The sequence below is a fragment of the Annulohypoxylon truncatum genome (genome assembly GCF_022578515.1).
Source record: "Annulohypoxylon truncatum strain CBS 140777 unplaced genomic scaffold F4807scaffold_7, whole genome shotgun sequence".
NCBI lineage: Eukaryota > Fungi > Ascomycota > Sordariomycetes > Xylariales > Hypoxylaceae > Annulohypoxylon > Annulohypoxylon truncatum.
The window spans coordinates 538503-559377 of NW_025953793.1; the positions used below are offsets into that span (position 1 = coordinate 538503).

At 48.3% G+C, this 20875-nt stretch overlaps 3 protein-coding genes across 3 annotated transcripts; 2 read left to right on the forward strand and 1 right to left on the reverse strand.

The window, feature by feature from the left end:
• Positions 1-36: 36 nt before the first annotated feature.
• F4807DRAFT_415550 (uncharacterized protein) lies at positions 37-2173 on the reverse strand. The gene is made up of 3 exons (XM_047997053.1): positions 1828-2173; positions 1189-1427; positions 37-1119 (listed from the first exon to the last, which is right to left on the reverse strand). The coding sequence occupies exons 1-3, from the start codon at positions 1841-1843 to the stop codon at positions 457-459; spliced, it is 918 nt and encodes a 305-aa protein (XP_047856828.1). The 5' UTR covers positions 1844-2173; the 3' UTR covers positions 37-456.
• Positions 2174-2380: 207 nt separating this feature from the next.
• F4807DRAFT_415551 (T-complex protein 1) lies at positions 2381-4499 on the forward strand. Its single transcript, XM_047997054.1, has 3 exons — positions 2381-2547; positions 2630-4022; positions 4082-4499. The coding sequence occupies exons 1-3, from the start codon at positions 2489-2491 to the stop codon at positions 4271-4273; spliced, it is 1644 nt and encodes a 547-aa protein (XP_047856829.1). The 5' UTR covers positions 2381-2488; the 3' UTR covers positions 4274-4499.
• A 12119-nt stretch (positions 4500-16618) lies between these two features.
• On the forward strand, positions 16619-20385 carry F4807DRAFT_366204 (Pleckstrin homology domain-containing protein). Its single transcript, XM_047995633.1, has 5 exons — positions 16619-16998; positions 17058-17751; positions 17805-18040; positions 18108-18813; positions 18869-20385. The coding sequence occupies exons 1-5, from the start codon at positions 16752-16754 to the stop codon at positions 20103-20105; spliced, it is 3120 nt and encodes a 1039-aa protein (XP_047856830.1). The 5' UTR covers positions 16619-16751; the 3' UTR covers positions 20106-20385.
• The last annotated feature ends 490 nt before the right edge of the window (positions 20386-20875 follow it).

The following is a 20875-nucleotide window of genomic DNA, read 5'->3' on the forward strand; positions in this document are numbered from 1 at the left end:
TGCGAGAAACATGCACGTGAATAGAGAATCATGATGCGTAGAAAATCATCGCGTTTTAGTCGTATCTAAAGTGATCCTATGCCGTCTAGAGGCAACAGGACCTTCCCTGACTGATTACCGTAGCTTCCTAGCTACCCAGTTTCGTAGTGTACACGCAAAAGTCCAAATTCCGTAACGCCTGCTCTTTTGGTAGGATCGTAGAACGTCATTCCGATCCGACCGTTCCCCAACCCCGAATTTCATTCGCGGTGCTAAGCAAAAACAGCGAGTTTTTCCTTCTCCGTTTTCCGTTCTCCGTATGCTAGAGGTCGAGGGATAGGTAGGGCAACATATGCCCCTTTATTCTGTGGCGAGATTATTATATGTGTGAGTGTAGTTTTCAGGTTCGGAGTCGTCGCATGGAGTCGTTGGGTCATGGGGCTACATCAAGCAACACGGATAATCAGGGCCCTACTCCTAGTCGACCACACCGTCGTTCTCTTCGACCTCGGTCTCCGGGTCTGTGTCCTGATCGCCGGCAGGCTCAGCGTCACCAGGCTCCGCCATCTCGACGTCTTGATCCTCGTCCATATCCTCGTCTTGGACCTCCTCAAACCGAGCCGAGCGTGCTCCCGCTCCGCCTCGACTACTTTTGCTGCCGCCAGCAAGGCTATCCCTTCCGCGTGAGCGCTCACGAGCCGCGACGTCCTTATTGCCGCGTTTGAACTCTTCGACGGCCTCCTTGTATTGGGCCAATTCCTGCTCGTAACGGATCTGAAACTCTTCCTTCTCTTTCTCGGGCAGATCCTTCCAGCCTCGGGCGAGCTCCTCTTCAAGTCGGAACTCGCCCGCCGCGATCTTCTCCTTGTTCTGGGCTTGGAGGATGGGTCGCGTGTCGTTACAGTAGATCTCGAAGGCGTTGCTGGGGCGCTTCGGTCGCTTGGCGACGCCGTTGGTTCCGCCGCGGCCGTGTTCCTTCTGTGTGTCGAGCTGCGAGTGAGAGAAGGCGTCGGAGCTGGGTGAAAGTGTCGTCAAGTTCTGGCTGATAAAAGTGGCGCTGGGATTGGTACCCGGCTCGGAAACGGGAAGCAGAGAGGGCTTCCTATGCCCACGCTTCGTTCGGAGCGGCTTATCCTTGGGCTGCTACGAGGTCAGATACCTGATATCAACGAAGAGTTTCCAAAAGTGGGTGAGGAGCTTGGTACGTACGGTGGGAGGAGGGCTGGGGCTGCCCTCAGAATCCTCGACATTAGTGCTTGTGCGCTTGGCAACCTGCTCGAGCAGAAATGCGCGTTCAAGACGGAGCTTCTGGACTTGACGTTGGAGTCGGCTTAGTCGCAGTTGATAAGCCTTGGCCTCTTCTTCAATCTCCTTGGTGCGCTCTTTGAGCTGAATACACTTGCGACGGTAGGCTTCCTCGACGGTAGGAGGGAGAGAAGGCGGGTTCACTACGGATTTTTTATGATCAGTATGCTTTCTCGATGAAACGTGTGATGCGCGATCCGAGCTCTTATCATTAAGCTTCAATTCGGTCATAGTAGTATCCAGGTTGGACATAGTAGCGACTGGGCCGGAATCCGTAGGAATGGGGCTAGCCTGGGAAGAACGCTCAACAGGGCTAGATGCAGTCGCCCTTCCTGGGGGCCATCGGAATAGAGGCGGAGTACCCCTGTTTTCATCGTTGTGGCTCATGATTGATGTTAAAATGTCGGGACGGCGATGGTATTTGGTAATGGTGGTGATAGCTTCAAGTTGCTAGATGACTCACAATAGTCCTCATAATGGACTAGGTACATTAAGGAACTTTGTGGTATAACATTTTCAATAATAAAATTTGTAGGCACTTACAATTTTGCGGTGCCATTGTCACGAAGGAGTGCGACTGCAATCAGTCACGTTTGCTCCTCGTCGTAGGCAAGAGGTCTGATGAATAGTGAATAGGAACAATTCGACTATAAGCTGTGAATTTAAAGATAATAATAAAAAACGCGAATTCTTAGAAGGCGCGGTAGAGTGTACCTTCGTGTAGTATGATGAACATCGAACAGTGAGGTCGTCAATGGCAATGATGATGATGTTTGAAGAAAAATAAATCAGCAGCAACACCGAGACGCGCGACGAATTAATCGAGTTACATAAGTCATAAGCCTAAATAAGTTGGAGTACCGTAGCACGAGAAACGAGGCTGGAATCCTGAGGCTTTAATTGGAGTATGAAAGCCAAAGGTCCATTTATTGAGCAAGGCTATTAGCTATTTATGTGATTCGTGGTTTCCCAAAGGAAGACCCCACTAGCACAAGAGGTACGTACCTGCCCCTGCTGCCCTCCACTGCCTCCAGTACGTACCTAGTTTGGCCCCACTAATATTTTTCTAGTAGAGCTTCAAATGCAACCCACTTGACTTTGTTCAAGATTCATCGGTGACCTATTCTACACGATAATATCCCCCACAGAGCTTCTATAAAGTCGACCAGCAGTTGGGAAGATATTAAAGTGAAAAGAAGCAAATATGTCGCTCAGCATACCGAACGCGCCAAACGCTGGCCTATTCAAGCAAGGCTACAACAAGTATGTCGACCCCCACCACCGCTAGCAAATCTTCCAAATCTGCCAAACCTGTATAACGAGAGGGTGCCTAACGATGCTACAGCTATGATTCTGAAGATGGAGCCGTCCTACGAAATATCGATGCTTGTCGAGCCATTTCCTCCACAGTTCAGACCTCCCTAGGTCCTTATGGCCGAAATAAGATCATCATCAACCATCTGCAAAAGATGATCCTCACCTCCGACGCCGCCACAATCCTCAAAGAGCTCGACGTTGTCCACCCCGCCGCCAAGCTCTTGGTCATGGCAAGTCAACAGCAAGAAGCTGAGATGGGTGATGCTACAAACCTCGTCATCGTCTTGGCTGGTGAACTCCTGAAGAAGGCCGAAGATCTACTACGAATGGGACTGAAAACGGCCGATATAGTCACAGGTTACGAACGGGCCCAAGCGCTCGCCCTTGAAGAATTAGAGAACCTTGTCGTGGATAAGGTAGATGATCTCAGAAACCAAGAGGAACTAAGCAAGGCGATCAAAACAGTCGTCGCCAGCAAGCAGAATGGGAATGAGGATACCCTCGCCGAGCTCGTTTCTGAGGCTGTTCTTGCCGTGCTCCCCAAGAACCCTGTCAATTTTAATGTCGACAACATACGAGTAGTCAAGATTATGGGTGGAAGTCTGGAGCAGAGCAGGGTGGTAAAGGGTATGGTATTTCCTAAGGAACCAAATGGATCCGTCAAGAAGGCGAATAAGGCCAAGGTCGGTGTCTTCTCTTGCCCAATCGACATCAGCCAAACCGAGACCAAGGGCACTGTTTTATTGCACAATGCCAAGGAGATGATGGACTTCACCAAGGGAGAAGAAGAGCAGCTAGAGACCGCCATCAAGGAGTTACACGATGTCGGATTGAGAGTCGTCGTTGCCGGTTCAACCGTAGGAGAGCTTGCACTACACTACCTCAACCGATACGGCATCCTCGTCATCAAGATTCTAAGCAAATTTGAGTTGCGACGGGTGTGCCGAGTCGTTGGCGCTACCCCTCTTGCGAGATTGGGCGCTCCCATGCCTGACGAGATGGGATCCGTGGATGTTGTTGAAACCCTCGAGATTGGCGGAGATCGTGTGACAGTGTTCAGGCAAGAAGACGAGGTTACAAGAACGGCCACTATCGTCCTTAGAGGAGCCACACAAAACCATCTCGACGATGTTGAACGAGCAGTAGATGATGGTGTCAATGTAGTGAAGGCCATCACTCGTGACGCACGACTGGTTCCTGGCGCAGGTGCAACTGAGCTGCAACTCGTCGGAAGGATACAAGCTATCGCCGAAAAGACACCAGGCTTGCCGCAATACTCTATCCGAAAGTACGGCGAAGCTTTTGAAGTGGTGCCGCGAACCATTGCGGAGAGCGCCGGTTTAGACGCTACTGAGGTCTTGAGCAGACTTTATACGGCACATAACAAAAAGGACGCCTGGGTTACAGGAGTCGACATAGAGGTAAGTAACTTCATCGTATCTCTTACTGGGGCACAGAGCTGACATTGTATTTGCTACAGAACGACGATGGCACTGGCACCTTGGATGCCAAGAAGAATGGCATCTTAGACCTCATGGTCACCAAGGCCTGGGCTATCAAATTAGCAACGGAAGCAGCACGGACCGTGTTGTCAGTCGACCAGATCATCGTGTCAAGGCAAGCGGGCGGACCAAAGCCGCCTGGACCCAACCCCAACTGGGATGAGGATTAAAAGTGCTCCAGTGTTGCTAAAATGAATGGTCACATGCGGTCGTCGGGGGCAGGTCGGAGTTATACGCGACTGTAGACGGTCAGCCTGTAAACTCGGGGGTACCAATAGCATTTACTGATGATTAGGTAGACCTAAAAGTAAAACTGATGCACAGGGTATGTTTGACGAATTTTCATGACTTTGCTATCCAGTCGTTATGTGCCAGTATATAAGAGAAATCTATGCTCCTCAGAATCCGTCATTTCTCACGAAATTTCATCGTAAACGTCATCGAATCGACTTAAACTCCATATATCTAATTACGGTAACAAAGCAGTGCTGCTCATGTTTCCAAGGCAGCTGTGTATGATATGCCCTACCATAGGGCAACGGTCATGCGGTAATGAACAGATAACCATTGTCAACAATAACCAAGGGCCCAGCCTAGGTAGATAATATAACTCATATATGAGCTAACAATAGGCAATCTCTTCTATATTATTCCTAGAGCTTACGGCGGCAGCCAGATCCCAAATTGAATAGTAGTCCTTACATCTAACCCTAATAATTCACCACTGGTTATATCGGAGTCATGTTAGGAGAGGAACTGCGCGGAATCCCTTCAAGATCAACCGCTACACATCATATAAACTCCAGCGATATCACATTTCCATACGCTGAAAATAGATACTCAGATATACGGAAAATAAACAGCAAACATCGTAGTCTTATCCTAAAGTAACACGTGGGCTATATGTGTAGGCCCTGAGCATACCTAGGTAAATAAGGGGTTGTACAACCTCCAACGCAGACATGCGTACTTTGGTCACCGGACTAATAATATATCACTAAAAGGAATAAGGGGAAGACAGGGAAAGGTAACATTGATTTCAGTCCAATGTGATACAATAGTAAAAGTAGATTTCTCAGGGAAATCCCAATGCCTGTCCTGCATGATGTGCATAGCAGAGACACGAAGTTGGGTCTCACTGACTGCATACTAGCTGGGTACCCTTAAGGTAGTTAGAGCTACCTGCATGGACTATATGTCTTATTATAGCGTAAGGGTTCCTTAACCCTGAGAAGATACAAGATCCAAATCCCCGGGTCAAAGCTACATGATGCCAACTACCTAGTGTGTACTCAGGCCCCCAATCACACGTGCCTACTGATAGCTATGGTATACGATCATCCCGTTACATCTATCTCGGAAGGAAATGAGATATCTTAATGTAAGAGCTTCGATATCTGTATACTGTTTCCAGCACACTAAATAAGGTCACATAACACTACACCCCTAACATCACCATCACGCGTGGGAATCTATGCAATCCTGGTATATCGGAAACTGAATAAAGTCTCTAGACCCCTACATCAGTCTATTCTAGCTATTAGCTTGAACTGGGCATGACATAAACACAACCAGACGTCAGCTACATCTATGATGACCGAAGGAGTCGTGTACCCCTCTCGCTCCAGCCAAGGACCTAGGCGACCCAGAGCTCCGGGTCAAGTACATACACCCGTCGGGACGGGCCATGGTCGGGACATGTGATTTAACGGGCCGAAAAGAAGACATACGTGCGTACTTTACCCGTGCAAGCGTGTCGACTGATAATTACGCCGATTTGTTTTTAATCACTCCGTATTCGGGCTGTTTGTTTCAAAAGATCGTTCCGTATTTCTCGGATACACGCCTACTTATATCTCACATCTCTGAGCAGTTATGAGGGCTATGGCACCTCTTGTACGGCTCAGTCATCATTCTTAACAAGCAGAGGGCGTATTACAACTTGCGGAAAAGATAGGGGTGAGAAATATGTGCCTATCAAGAGACATGTTGGTGCGGCTCAATGACTCACCCGGGTTGGACCTATGACCCTACAAGAACATCATTCACATGTCGATGACCTGGTGATATATCTGTATATAGAAATTCAGTTGAATGTGCTGACATTATATTCATTTGCGACGGCTTAAGTCCTAATCCCGAGGACAAACCACTTAGTCTCCAAGGTACTTTTTCTTCACGAAGCCTGGTTTGAAACTAGGGGTATATTGGTTTACCACGAACAGAATCCTCCGCAAGGATGGAGATATACTGATCCTGAAACCAAAATAACGTAAAGTTTCCGGAGATAATAGGTATATGTGGTAAGTTCCGGAGAGATCTCAACCCGGTTTCGATCCTGGCTTAGTACGGAGGCATGAACTACGTAACTTCAACTTCACCGTCACCACGGAAGCTCGTCAGGGGCACAACTCCTCTTCTACTATTTCGTTATGACTCAAACGTCGTAAACCGAATATCCGTTCTATAAGCAAGCAAGCAAGCAAGATAATCATCCCGTCCACGGGTCATCGCAAGTGGATCTCTGCAAAGTAAGCATGCCTCCGGCGACTAGCGGCGATGCGGCTTCCACGTGGTCCATCTATATAAGCTGACTGCAGCAATAACCCATCCCTATATTGCGACGCGAACTCTACCTCGCCGTCAAAGGACCATACTATAGCAGCAAAAAAGGTTCATATCTTACGTATCTAACCTACGCTACTGCTGGGGACTGCTAGGAGCAATAAGATTCTGACGTGAACGCCAAACTACTATACCATAGTCTGCTCGCTCAGCCCGGGGATCCGCTCGGCAGCGGCGGCAGGCAAGTCTTGAAAACGGAATGGAGAGGGGAAGTTAGAGAGAAACGGGCGCGCCGGTCTGCGACCTGAGTCTGTGTTTATTAGTTCCTTAGCATTACGCATCCGATCCGTTTTTTTTGCAAGACGGCAGAGTCGTTCCCGTTCGTATGCTGACACCTACTGAAACCTTCTTTCTTTCTTTCTTTTCTTTCCGTTTTCTTCTTCTCTCGCCCTTCTCCCGCTCCTTTCAGCTGAGATGCGTAAGGTACGTAGGTGGTCCAGCCCACCTGGAGCGGCAGGGCGCCTCCAGTCAAAACCTGCTTACGCACCGCACGCAAAGGCGAACCCCAGCCGACCAACCACACACCATCCTCGCTTTCGCGCCCGTTACGACCTACAGGCAAGCCCTCCCCCCCCCAGGTCGGCGATGCGTATCGCAGGTCGCAAAAGCGCTGCGAGACTATTTACCTGTCTATCCCCCCACCTTTCGCCCAAGCCATAGGGCCGGTTACATACATACCCTACGTAGGTAATACCCAAGGTACGTTATTCGGGCTTAGATCTCAGGTACCGTATCCGATAAATTAATATACCTACGTAATATACGCGCGCGAGTGCGCAGCGTACTTATGTAGGTCTCTGCCTTAAATATATTACTACGTACTACGTACGACGTACGATGTACGACGACGACGACCAACTGTGCGTCAGGTAGGTACTTTTGCGCGCATGGGGCAATTAAGCGAATCTACGCCGGGTAAGATACCGAGGCAGCAAAGATACCTATGTACTACAGAAAAGACGAGAGAGGGTGAGGACGGATCAGGCAGGACGGGAGAAGAAAGGCAGCGAGGTGGGTTGGCCCCCCGCCATCCACTGTAAGTTGTTCGGCCGGGCGAGCATTAAAGAGAAGGATATGAGACTACCTAGAGAGAAGTTTGCCGGTGCTAGGGAAGCAGGAGAGCGGCGCAGTACCCGCTGGGAGGGTTGTTCGAAGGATCTATTCGCTTTTTGGAGCGCATGTGTGCGGGCGTATCTGTGTACATGCCCCGCGAGTTGTGCGGTTGTATCGCGCAAGTAGATAATATGTATGTATGCGCTTGCGTCCGCCACAGCCAAAGGAATGATCCTCCTGAATCGTGTGGTGTGGCTTGTTTGCTTGGTCTCAGATAGATCCTACGTACTGTTATACCTACTGTATGTAGGCCCCCAACTTAGACGCCGTTATGATCTATGGACCACAATGTTACTCAAGTTGCATATCCACGCTACCCTACGTACATAGGTACGTATTGATGATCAGAAAAACCTTGACCACCATGTGGCAAGATACCGGACGATAAATGTTGTAGTTATTCGCCCCGGCGGCCGAGAGAGCACGGGCAGCACGGGATGTTGTATTGTCAAATCCATACGATGACAGCCGCTCATTACTGCCTGGATATATGTATGTCTCGCTCATGTAGTAGTGCATCGCCTCGCATTGGCAGGTGGGCAGAGAAGCGTATATGTAATGCTACCGTAAAAAGAATGAGGTAACAAGCTGAAGAAAATCACCCACAGACATGAGATGAAGTCCGTAGGAGGATTCTGTACGAGAGATATCCAGTCTCTTGGACGTAGCCCGTATATGCAAGAAAAGGAAAAATAAATAGACATTTAATATCGAACGCGAGGAGTTGAAACGTGGTGGCGGAGACTTTTACAACTAGCCAAGCTGCGATATTACGTAGAAGAGACTACCTAGATAGGTAACAACATGGTCCGTCGACAGGTAAGTTCTATGTAGATGCGCTATATCTCCGCTTACCAGCATCAAGTAGGACGTAGGACGTAACAGGTAAGTTGCCGGCTTGCGCCTATTCCGTGATTTTTTAATGACGGAAAGACGATGAACAAAGAGATGGCAGTGGTGGGATGTCTATGTCTCAGACGAACGAGCGCCCGAATGTGGCCGGAGACAAGGGTACCACGATGCGGAAATGCAAGGGCCATCTTTGGAGCCGTCCACACGACAAACTTAAGCATAAAAGAACAAACGTGGGATGATGCGGCCGGCTCTTTTGACGGGGTCAAATGGAGACTCCTGTGTCTGCTGTACCTTGCTTGCCGCTGCAACCGTCGAGATAAATCCTCCGAAACCCGAAAGCCTCGATCTCTCAAACCTCCTCACCCCCCGTCGTCCTAGGATGATCACGAATCTTTGGGACGAAACCGGGGCCCGGGGGGGAGCCTTGATGGCTTGCAGCTGAAGTGCATTTTGTGCAGAGATGGTGTGCGACTGAGACCTCAACTATGACCAGTGACTTTCCAAGGTTCTCATTGTAGAGAAGACAACCCCTCATTAGCGGTGAGCCATCTTCGAGGGGAAACTGGGTAGGAGTTTGGCCTTGATGATTTGTTGACAACTCTCCTAGCCTTGCCCCTGGAACTTCTACTATGTATGTTCCTGCATATATCTTGCGCACGTTGGCCGCTAGGATATGTGACGGGACATACGATTAAAACACCAAAGAGGAGTATTTCCTGCAGTTGGTCTTGTTAGGGTTAGTTGGTAACAAAAAGTTCTGAGTTCGACTCCTGTAACGCACAACCCTTTATCGACATCGGGTGTCTCGACCGAGCTTGTGGGGAAGAGTTGGTGGAGAAATCAACGGTTGAGGTTACAATGAGCTTATATACGTCGCAGCCATTACTACCTCGTTGGCCCGTGATGTCGCAGAAGCGAGTTCTTGGTAATCCTGTACTGAACTTATGAACCCAGATCTCGGCCCTTAGATATGGACTAGCACATAAGTTCATCAGGATCATCATGGTAAGTATTGAGAAGACATCAAGGATGATACTACCCTGGGAGGTAACGGATTATGGCGTATTATTCGCCTTGAGTTCTTAGCTAAAGAATTCCCAAGCTAGGTTGACCGCTAAGTCAGAGAACGGACGTGGTTCAAACACGACGGATGCAAGGTAACGCTGTGACGGTCACAACCACGAGGGGTAGAATGGGAAGAGGAAATTAAAATTTGAAAAGAGTAACCAATTCGGAACGATAAGAGAGAGCGTCGGGACGGGAGCTACAAGCGAGGCGAGATCTCTTCAGTGTTCCGGCGAACCAGTCTGTGCACTGCTACCAGCCGCGCAATAATATGGGTTGGCTAGACCCGAGATGTTTAGCATTCGCGAGAATGGGCCATGGCGGGACAGTCCGTTCGCAAATCCCCAGCATGTGACATCTAACATGAAGTCGAGATTTACTTCCGATGGCGTACATGTCAAAGCAGATCAGGGCATGGCAATATAATCCGATGATATCCATAGATGAGAAGAACCATGCCGAAGAGCGTTGACCGTTCTTGTTACAGGGCTTAAATACAAGCCATGTAGCAACATGGCGTTTGTTTCGTGTAGCGGTAGCACCGGAGCGGGACTTGCAGCAGTGAAAAAAAACCACCACCTTCAAAATGACCGGCTTCCATTGCCCCTTTCGATAACTGGGTGGGAAGAATACGATCCGTGCGGAACAAGCAGAACAACCGGACTCGAGCTACTCTCTTCGTCAGAGGATACCGGTACAGTAGCTAGGTAGTTCCACACTTCACGATCGCAGCCCCTGATCTACCACATGTCCCTGAAAAGTTTCAGGAACGGTGGTAAGACAAGATGTCCCCGCCTCATCTTGAATTATTAGGCTGAGGCTTTGAGATAAACGTGCGTACCTGACTATCGGGCCTCGATAACAATATGAACTCGGTGATCTTAAGGCAATGGCGGCGATGACGGTAGTGTATCGACGATAATATTAATCTTGCTTCTCATGAATGTCATTTACATGAGGTAGGCAAAACGAGAAGTCTAACATCCAAAGCCTAACGGCCGTAAGTGTCGTCGTATTCTCATATGCGAACGCAACATTCATCCATCCTCCACATGTAGTTGCTATGTTCGTTCTGCAGTTGTTATTGGGTGGAAAAGTTGAATAAGTCCTGGGATAGCGCAGCCCATGCAGATCTACAGTATCAGAAGAGGATGATTTATGTAGCACTGGAGACCTAGTTAACATAGACTCGGTCAAATATATGCAATGTAGCTGACATGGAGTCTGACAAGTGCATCTTCCATTTGTTTTCCATCCGAACAACGTCGTCGTATGTATCTCCAGTCTACCAATTAACTTCAGGGATGTCTTGCGTGAGGTACAACGCCATAGAATAATATAGTAAGTACCTAGGTATATACCTCGACAGTCCAAGAAAGATACAATAAACACCCAAGAATATGGGCGACTTCTAGAAATTCTTTCCATGTAAAATGATGTCAACGATGTCTCGTCGCCGACGCTTTGGAATTTTTGGATTACTCAACGTCTACTGTCTCACAGGACGCTACAACGGACTACCCCTTCAGGTAGCTAGTGATCATACCTACTACCTTAAACCGCATTGTATTTGGAATATCATGTACGTATTTCATAGAGCTTGTGGGCGTCCTCCTAGGAGCGGACTTATAATGAAGTGGGAGAATTTAAAAACGAATTTAAGAACCACATTGACAAGGGGAAGTTTCGTCACTTGACTAGCTATGAAGAAGCTGGAGACTATTCTATATACCTGCATATCTGGAATGGTGTGTGGTTCATGCCACGTGGGTTACGAGGGTTCGCGATTTCGGCATTCGCCTTGTAAGATGCAACTCGATACCCGCTTCACTGGCGCATCCGTGTTACATGATTTCTCAGCTCCCTATCTCAGGACTAGTCGATAGACTGGCAGTCATAAGGAATTACAATTGTTTCTAGTATAGAGGCGTACTCTACTAAATGTAGGTATAAGTAGTATGCCTAAATTGTTATGTGACGTCGCTGTGACGAGGATTTTGTAGAGTAAAGCCTCGATGTAAAGACGGACACGGCAGGTTTTCTGGTAATTCGCCTAAATTATTACTCCTACCGTCAAAATAATATTTTAAGTGAGATAAAGTCCGAATGAAGACATGAGGTCTGTGGCTGTCGAGGATGCTCCAGACATATTCCTAAGTAAAATGCAAACTGTATGTTCCGTGATCTCGCCATAGCCGTGAAGCTGATACGTTCGTTACTAGTGAAATTTCGTATTAATGTCCTTGGGATTGGTGGACATCGTGTCTGAACGAGTCGCTGACGTGAGATATCTGAGACATAATTAACTGGCAACACCTCCCTTCGTAAGGCGGAAACTTGTTATAGCGGCGCTCATACCGTGCCCGAGCCCAGCAATTCAGAACGGGAGTCCGCTATATAGAAATCGCTGGCACGTAAATGCAATCAAAAGACTTTCAGGTTCATTATATATTTCAACAAGCCCCCGTTATCCAAAAATATAACTATTAGATTGTGATATTAGTACCTATAGTGTTATTAGCGGGATTTGACGTGGCTTTTCTAGGTCGGTCGGGCTGAGTTGCTAGTGTAGATCTCGATCTACTCGTCGGTAGTATTACACCGGCGAATGAGCGGCGTACATAGATAAGCTTCATGCAGTTCATGATTGCTGCGAGTACGACATTAGGGCTGCTCAGCGTCGGATACATGAGCTCCAAACTGCCGCCACAGTGGCGTCTAAGTAGGTAGGTAACCCAAGGTCAGGCGGCTGTGAGAGACATTTTTCGTGCGAGGTCGCTACAGATCTCAACACGTCTTGGCTGCCGGTTTTCTAGAAAATCCTGTGGTATAATGTTTCAGTCGCGATGTAAACGGATGAATCGGGAAGTTTCCGAGCCTCGTTATGCCTTGCTGAGTCATGAGAAGGTGTTATATGATAATGATGGTGAGTAGGTACCTCACACATGTATAAGTTGTAGATTTGATAACAATTGGTTGGTCACAATCCAGGCGCAGATTGCATGGCGTCATTCTAGGTATGGTACCTTTCTATGCATACGGCTCTATTGTCGGCACTCGATGATTGGACCATCGTGTACATTGCCGTCAAAGAGCGATTCCAGCTCGTCTGGAATAGTGGAGGTTGCAGGAGGTTGAATTTGACATGTACGTATGCGCCACGTACATACCTAGGTATAGGTATACTTGGATATCCAGGTAGGTAGGTTAGGTAGTATGCGCGTATGCATACATGCAGATTTCTAGAAGACTTCCCGTTACGAAGCCATTTCGCGAGTGTGGTGTGAATAAGAGACATTGAAGTACTATAGAATAAGTACGCATAGTAAAGTTCATAGGCGGGGGTGCTTACATACATAGATCCAAGTCACATTAAGCCTTGCTTTGGTGTGGCGGTTTCCTTATTTACATAGCGATGGTGACATAGGTACTTATATTAACGTTAAGCAGCTAAAGTTTAGAAGTGCCGCTTACTTGGGTCTAAATCATAGACACTAAACTTTAGCATCCATGGATACGCGTATGTGCTGGGTATTATACTTGGCCCGAATCTAAAGCTATATCCCGTGAGCGCGGTTTCAATAAAGACCATCATCTCAATGTTCATAATAAGCCTTGACTTCGCTGTATAAAACCCGATAGTCAAGAATGAGATAGAGATTTTACCCTATCTGTCATCTTTATCGTTGCTAGCAAGCTACCTATACAGTCTTGCCGTCAACGTGGAAACAAGTCTGGCAAAGCAACTCCCCCTCATATCACAACGTTGGCTTTCTCGATTCTGTCCTGTCACGAAACTCATCTTAGTTGAGACTACCGCGATAATGACACTTTGGCGGGCAACGCGGAAAATTCCTAGCGTTAGCGCAGGCTAAATTGACGCTACCCAGGAGATGTGACAGATAGTCTCCGTGATCACTTCGGGATATATCGATTCTATCGCTTTTAGATTTGCTTTAGGACTTTGACAAGTGACTGAGTCTATTTCATGGTGGCAGAAGCCGGTAACGTACCGATCATTTTGAGAAGGGTTTCTATCTTGTTCTAAGCCGCAGTTGAAAGACAGCTCACTGACAGTTACTGCTAAATCAAGGCATGGAATGACGCTATCATGCCGTACTATGTTTCGCCAACACCCATCAGCTTACCGAGTGGTGCGTTTCATGTCGAGGAGCTCTAAATCCTTAAATGGACAAGACCATCCGCAGTCCCTAAAACTTGGTGCTCCGGCAGAGAGCTCTAAAGTTATGACACAAAGGCGGTTCAGCCCGTTCAACGGCGAGTCAGAATGAAGACGGACGGGTACGCAATTACATATGTACCGTACAGATATTGATTGGTACACTATCGTTCCTGGGAGATTTCCTGGAAGGCTCTAGCAGGGCGGGGAGTTGTAGTAGGGTGTCCATGGACGTGGATTGCAAGATGGTTGGAGGCAAGGATCCGGCCCCTGTATGGACAAGGATTTGGAAAATTCCTATTCCATGTCACAGTGGCACGCACAGACTACAGGACCCCTTGATAATGCCCAAATGGTTCCTCGATAATCACCTGGATTCGCTCTCTCGGGCCCTCACGTTCAGATTCCAGTACTCTGAATGGAACCACCCATTCGGCGACGTTGACAGGGACGGTACATGAAGAGGCGAAGCGAAGCGATTTATTCTCCTCTGCTACATGATAGTGTAAGCACGGACGACTGGAGATGACGATGACGATGACTACACGAAAAGTGGCTGATGTATTACCTGGGCTGCCTGGGTCAGTAGAGGAGCTGCAACTGTTAGTGCTGAAGATATTACCTACCAGAATAGCGTCAGAATAAATGGAGCATGTGCGAATTAGTATTAATATCACTGTGATGCACTGTGAGCTTAGCTATCCCCTTGTAACCTGATTAGCATTTTCTGGCAGGCAAAGTCTGTATAAGCTACCTGAAGGAGTAGTCAGAGGGATCAAAAGCTTCACAGTGTGTTACAGTAGTATTAGTACTAGCTCGCACATGCTCCATTTATTCTGACGCTATTCTGCCTACCTACATACATACATGCAGATATTGATGGCATAATACCAGGTACATAGGATACATCCACCACCGATTCAGATCACGTACATGCGGTACATAGTAGATTGATCATTGATGTACATGTAAGCTACGAGCGGAGTACAAGACCCAGTCCACCTTCCCCGTCTTGACAGGACTGTCAGGTACAACTTTACTTCAGGTACCTCGGGACCTAAGGAAGGGGTGGGCTAGTGGGAGGTACCCATCGACCCTGGCCAGGTGGTTTCCTTGGGAGAGGATCTCCAAAGTTAGTACCCAACGTGGTAGCGCAGTATCGTAGCATTGCAATAATAAACGAGATAATAATTAAGAACACCTAGGGTAATCACTATCGTAATCATACATACCTGCATACATATGTACTTATTTGGATCCCTTATGGTTTCCTTATGGCCCCCATCTTCCTTTCCCTTTCCTATTACCATTACCGTCGCCACACACCAGGCAAGAGTTTCTCCTGAATCTCTTGTATCTGTGAAATTGTGAAATCTCTCACTAACAACCCTTTTCCTATGATGGACTTGTCCTTCCCTCTCACCCTCAGAGTCGTCAACGCTCACTGATTTTGAATGCGAGCTGTGCTCCCATCTCAGCCCGACCCTCAGCTTATCGGGTTGCGAGTTACGGAGATACATCTGATACATGGTAGCTGGCGCCCGCTAGATCTTCCACCGGTTCAGTGTTCAGCGTTTTGAGTCAAGGATCTACCCTGTTTCGACCAGGCCCGGGGAGGGGAGGAAGAAAAAGCAAATTGAATTTGGGAAAGGGAATTGATAGAAGGATCCTCTTTTTCCCTTTCTGACGACAGTCGTCTGTTAAATAACTGCAGCTACTATTAAAGCAACGCCTAATTTTTCGTCGGTTTTTGCAGGGAGGGCTGGCTGCGTACTAATACTATTGGTGCTCCCGGACACCAAAAATTGGAACCCCATTAACTGGATATCTTATTGGGGGGTCCTTGGGTCCTAGGATTATTGGAGAGAGAGGAAGACTTTGGAGAATAGAACATCTCGCCCGCTAACGAGATCCTAAAACGAATCTCGACAATTTCGACAATCTCTTCGTCTCCCCCCTATACACTACACGTTCTAACACTCATTATACGATCTACTAATCTCTCAACTACCGCATGCGACGATTGAACGAACTTGGAATTATCTCAAAGCTATACCCGACCCGACATTCTGTTTATTGGTTTCAGAAGCTTTGCTTTTCTGCATACGTGAGCTGTCGCTGCTATTCTACGTTCAACGTTCAGCCGTTACTTTTCTCCCATCATAAGCATAACCGATACCACCAACTTGAAACAGTCTTCGGCAGCCGGTTGTCACAGCCACCCAAAAGACAGTACCGTCGAACTATATACCAGCTTTTTGACGCAATTATCCATCCAGACTCTTAGTCTAATCTATTCTGTATACTACCTACCCACCTAGAGATTTACGCAGCCTTACGTCGCTCATGTTTAGTCGATCATCGTCGAAAACACACGGATTTTCTGGCTCTAGCAGTTCAAAGGACCGTAACTATCGCGACGGTCAGGTTTCTAACTTGTTCGATTTGGGCCGGTTGAAGCCTGGAGCCGAGTCGCGCTCTTTGCGTTCGCTGCGGAGAAAAGAAGACGACTGGAGTAGTTTACATAGCACCCCGTCCTATCCTGAGAAGAGTAAGTCTTCTCTATTCCACTCTCCCCTAGGAAGAACCGTGATTGGATTCTCCCCGCCTCGACTTGTTGCGCGGAGCGCCGTGTTTCGCTATTGCGCAATCGCGGGCTGACTGTATGTCGATTCTTACTAGATCATTCCATTACTGCGGCTACTCTTCGCCCCACATTCACGCCACAGCGAGCGCCGTCGCATCGCTCTGCTGCTTCTATTAGCTCTTCTGCTTCCAGAGATACCATTCGCCAGGGTAGCATTACCGGCATGATGAACGCGGAAAGGAGTCGCACGCGGAGGGAGAGGACCTTTGTTGGGAGTGAATGTGCCGTCTGTGAGGAGCCGTTGGAGCACACACTTCGCGGCGAGAGGATTTTACAATTTTCGTGTTCACATGTTTCCCACGAAGCATGCTTCTATGAATTCATACGGGAATTCGAGTCGCAATATTGCCCGTCATGCAATGCACCCTTGCATTTAGACACGAGTCGGGGAGGAAACGTGTTGGACATCGGTAAGTATCAATCGCATAGCATGTAGTCGAGCGCATACTAATTTTGCTCCTTCCCACAGAGAAGATAACAAGCATGGTGCGATCAGTATCCGGTGGCGATAACAGGTCACTTACCACACCAACTACTTCGAGGGAGCCTTGGGAAACCCAAGGCGTCCGGCCGCCCAGTGGTGAGTCGAATAGCCGAAGCATGCCTATCCCCCCTAGTAATGGCCGCGAGAGCGCAGCCCAGGGCAGCTTCCGAAACAGCCGGGAAACAGCAGGCTCGGACCGTTACGCGGCTGCTCACAGACATGGCCGTAGCGACAGCGAGGCGACGGGTGTTGCCTCTTCAACCGGCTACCCCGAAACAACGCAGAGTGGCCCGCCCCGCCGTCACGATTACGATGTTCAAGCTATGGAGACGACGCCAAGTAGCCCGAGGGCCATGGCGCGCAATCCGATCCCGTCGCCATCGGTCGTCGTTCGATCTGAATTCCCAACCATAAATCGATCGCGACAGCAGCAGACCTTGACGTGCCTTGTCACGGTAGAAGTTGCCGACAACAAATGGAGGCCGGATCCCGAAGACCTTGGAGTAGTGAATCCAGTACCACAGATGCGCATGGAGGAAGCATTTGCGCAAAGGCCGCCATCGCCGGCGAGGAGCTCGCAACCACGTTTCTTCCCATATGAAGCGCCTGAAGTATTGGAGGAGATGACTGAAAACCTGCGAAATCGGGTTGATAATTGGCATGGACTTGATTTTAATAGGTGCGTGGTTCTCATCAGCTGTTTCTCAATGAACAGTAACTTATGATATATAGATTCGGAAAGCTTCGACTTTACGGCACCTTGCGAGTGGGCAAGGATAAAGTCTCATGGCAGGAGCTTGAATGCTATCTCTTTGCTGAGATGCTCATTTGTGTCAAAGAGAAGAAAAATCTACCACCTGCTCCACAACAACAATGGGATGAAAACGGAATGCCGCGGAAAGCGACGCGATGTACCCTAAAGGGCTCCATCCTTATCAAGAAGCATCTTAATGAGGTCTCAGAAACTGGTATGAGTGAGTGACCTTATCTCTGTGACTAGAAGCCTAAGCTAACTATTCATCTTCGCTATAGTAGATGAGAACATATTGACACTCAGTCTCTCTGTCGCTGAGCTCCCGCAGTTCCACCTGCGTTTTGATAACCGAAATCAGTTGAAGCTGTGGCAGCAAGCTCTTCTTGACCTTAATGCTGTCGAGACCTCTCCAGTCCGAAGTCCAGATTACGAGCGCCATGAGGCGTCTGAAAACGAAGAAGACGAATGGGGTAGAGGACCTCGGCCTCAGCGAGTTTCGTCGGTGGCGTCTTCGTTTGGACCCAAGTCCGTCACGACTGCCCCTACCGAGTATACTAGCCTCGCTAAGAGCCCGCTTCTTTCCTCCTTCCACGTGCCTATCGATGTTGTCGTAGTCGTACCCATCTCATCTTCGATGCAAGGCGTTAAGATAAATCTAGTTAGGGATGCCCTGAAATTCATGGTCCATACTCTCGGTGAGCGCGACCGCATGGGCCTAGTCACATTTGGCTCAGGAGGAGGTGGTGTACCTATTGTCGGTATGACTACTAAGGCCTGGCACGGATGGAACAATATCTTGGCATCGATCAAACCTGTCGGACAGAAGAGTCACCGCGCAGACGTCGTCGAAGGCGCAAACGTTGCCATGGATCTACTGATGCAACGCAAGTATAACAACCCGATCGCGACCATCATGCTTATTAGCGACGCCTCGACATCTGATGCTGATAGCGTTGACTTTGTCGTTTCACGAGCGGAAGCTGCCAAGTAAGTTACTGCCCATTGTCTTTGAATAATGGTAGATGGTGCTAACAAACGCTAGGATTACAATTCATTCGTTCGGCCTCGGAATGACACACAAGCCAGATACCATGATAGAACTATCTACGCGGACTAAGGCATCGTATACCTACGTTAAGGACTGGATGATGCTACGCGAATGTCTGGCGGGATGCTTAGGGTCGATGCAATCTCTGTCTCACCAGAATGTAAAGCTCAAGCTCAAGCTCCCGGAAGGGTCACCTGCTAGATTCCATAAGATCAGCGGAGCATTGCAGATCACCAAGCGTGCTACAGGCCGTGATGCGGAAGCTTCTCTCGGCGACCTCAGATTTGGCGATAAACGGGACATTTTAGTTCAACTAGTTATCGTCCCCGACAACTCTTCACAAGAGCAGCTACCCCAGGATCCATGGGAGACGATTGTATCCGGTTTGGAAGCTTTGGGTGGTCCGGTAGAACATGATGACCAAAGGGCAGTCTCGGTGGAAGAATTGCCACTCATCCAAGCTGATTTAGTCTGGGGGGACATATTAAGGGATGGCACTATGATGCATCTTCCTAGGCCGTCCCTACTTGCCATCACAATGTTGCCGGCCCCCGGCAATTCGAAGAAAGTTTCGTCCTGGCAGAATAACCCGCCCATTCCTCCTCATCCGCATATCGTCCAACGGCGGATGGAACTTCTTACTTCCGACATGCTTACCCGAGCATTAACGTTAGTCTCCCGAGGCCAGCACGATCGCGCACACACCCTCTTGAACGAAACTCGCTCGATCTTGAAAGGATTAGGCAAAGGCGGTCTTCCACCTGTTCCCCTACCGCCGTTACCTAATAGCAAATCAAACTCCTCGAACTCCCAGTTAGGATCAGATGCTTCTCCGATTTCAGCTACGCCCGACCGGAAGCATACTCCGTCACCGACTGCTTCGGCTCATTCGGGTCTCAACGGTTTCCCGCCACCGATATCTAGGACTCGATCGAACGACGGCTTGACCCTAGCCAATGCGAACGGCATCGACGTCGGCACGGTCGCCGCACTTGATGCCGAACTTGAAGCTAGTCTCGAGTGGATCAGTCATCCGGCGGTCTTTGGCCGTGACAGTCGTAAGGCGGTCTTGCAGGCTATTGGCGTAATAAGTAGCCAGAGAGCGTTTACGTTCCGGACGCCAGTCGAAAGTCTGTGGGCGGGGCGTGTTAGTGGTGTTAAGAAGTTGACAGACAAGAGCCGCGAGTGGAGAGAAGAAGCAGGCGGCGAAGGGATCATCGAAGAACCATGATGACAAATTTTCGTTTTCTCATCTTTTTACATATCCACATCCTGGAAACCTTGACGTCCAAATAGACCCACGACCTCTACGGGACCATGTCTTGAACGAATATTTTACTTGATCTGAGGCTTATTTATACACACCTTTTTTTCGTTTCTTCACTGTTCGCATTCCCTTTTGTCGCTACTCGAACCGCTTGTGGGCTTCTGATTTATCCCACAGCCTAGTTCCTTACGACCTAAAGATACCATTTCGGATTTTCTCATTACGTAAACTAAAGCGAGCGAATCAGCATCATACTACCCCATGTATGCTTTATATCACAAACGCTTGGTTTCGTTACTTAGTAGGAAAAAGCGGCCCTAGATAGAGGGATTTATACTTTGATTTAGGTGGATATCAATTGGAGATATATCGGTGTCTTAAGGGATGGGTCGAAATGGGGTCTACGGGTTGATCGGTGGTTTTTATCATTGATAGGAACCATAGCGATATCTAAGTGCTGCTTAAGAAGAGGGTGGAGATAGGTGGTTGTTTCTAAGTAAAGGGTTGTACATTAACGACTTCTATGGCCTGGCATACAAATAAGTGTCTGGGAAGATCCCGGTTGCCAAATTTAAGTACCAATTGTTCTATTATGCATGTCTTGTCATTTGAGATTTGTATTAACCTTACATCGATTCTTATAGTGAAAGAGTTTATGCAAATCTCCAGGGATCTTTGCTATCACCTTTTTTGCCTCTTCGTTCCTTTCAAGTTTGACGGTTATGAAACTGCTA

What these genes read in the sequence shown, in the direction of transcription:
- F4807DRAFT_415550 (XM_047997053.1), bottom strand. An exon ending in GCCCCAGCCCTCCTCCCACC is followed by an intron (nt 1,120 to 1,188) that starts GTACGTACCAAG and finishes ACCTCGTAGCAG; the next exon opens with CCCAAGGATAAGCCGCTCCG.
- F4807DRAFT_366204 (XM_047995633.1), top strand. Translation starts at nt 16,752, where the DNA reads ATGATGAACGCGGAAAGGAGTCGCACGCGGAGGGAGAGGACCTTTGTT. An exon ending in CATGGACTTGATTTTAATAG is followed by an intron (nt 17,752 to 17,804) that starts GTGCGTGGTTCT and finishes TATGATATATAG; the next exon opens with ATTCGGAAAGCTTCGACTTT. An exon ending in TAATGAGGTCTCAGAAACTG is followed by an intron (nt 18,041 to 18,107) that starts GTATGAGTGAGT and finishes TCGCTATAGTAG; the next exon opens with ATGAGAACATATTGACACTC.
- F4807DRAFT_415551 (XM_047997054.1), top strand. Translation starts at nt 2,489, where the DNA reads ATGTCGCTCAGCATACCGAACGCGCCAAACGCTGGCCTATTCAAGCAA. An exon ending in TTCAAGCAAGGCTACAACAA is followed by an intron (nt 2,548 to 2,629) that starts GTATGTCGACCC and finishes ACGATGCTACAG; the next exon opens with CTATGATTCTGAAGATGGAG. An exon ending in TTACAGGAGTCGACATAGAG is followed by an intron (nt 4,023 to 4,081) that starts GTAAGTAACTTC and finishes TATTTGCTACAG; the next exon opens with AACGACGATGGCACTGGCAC.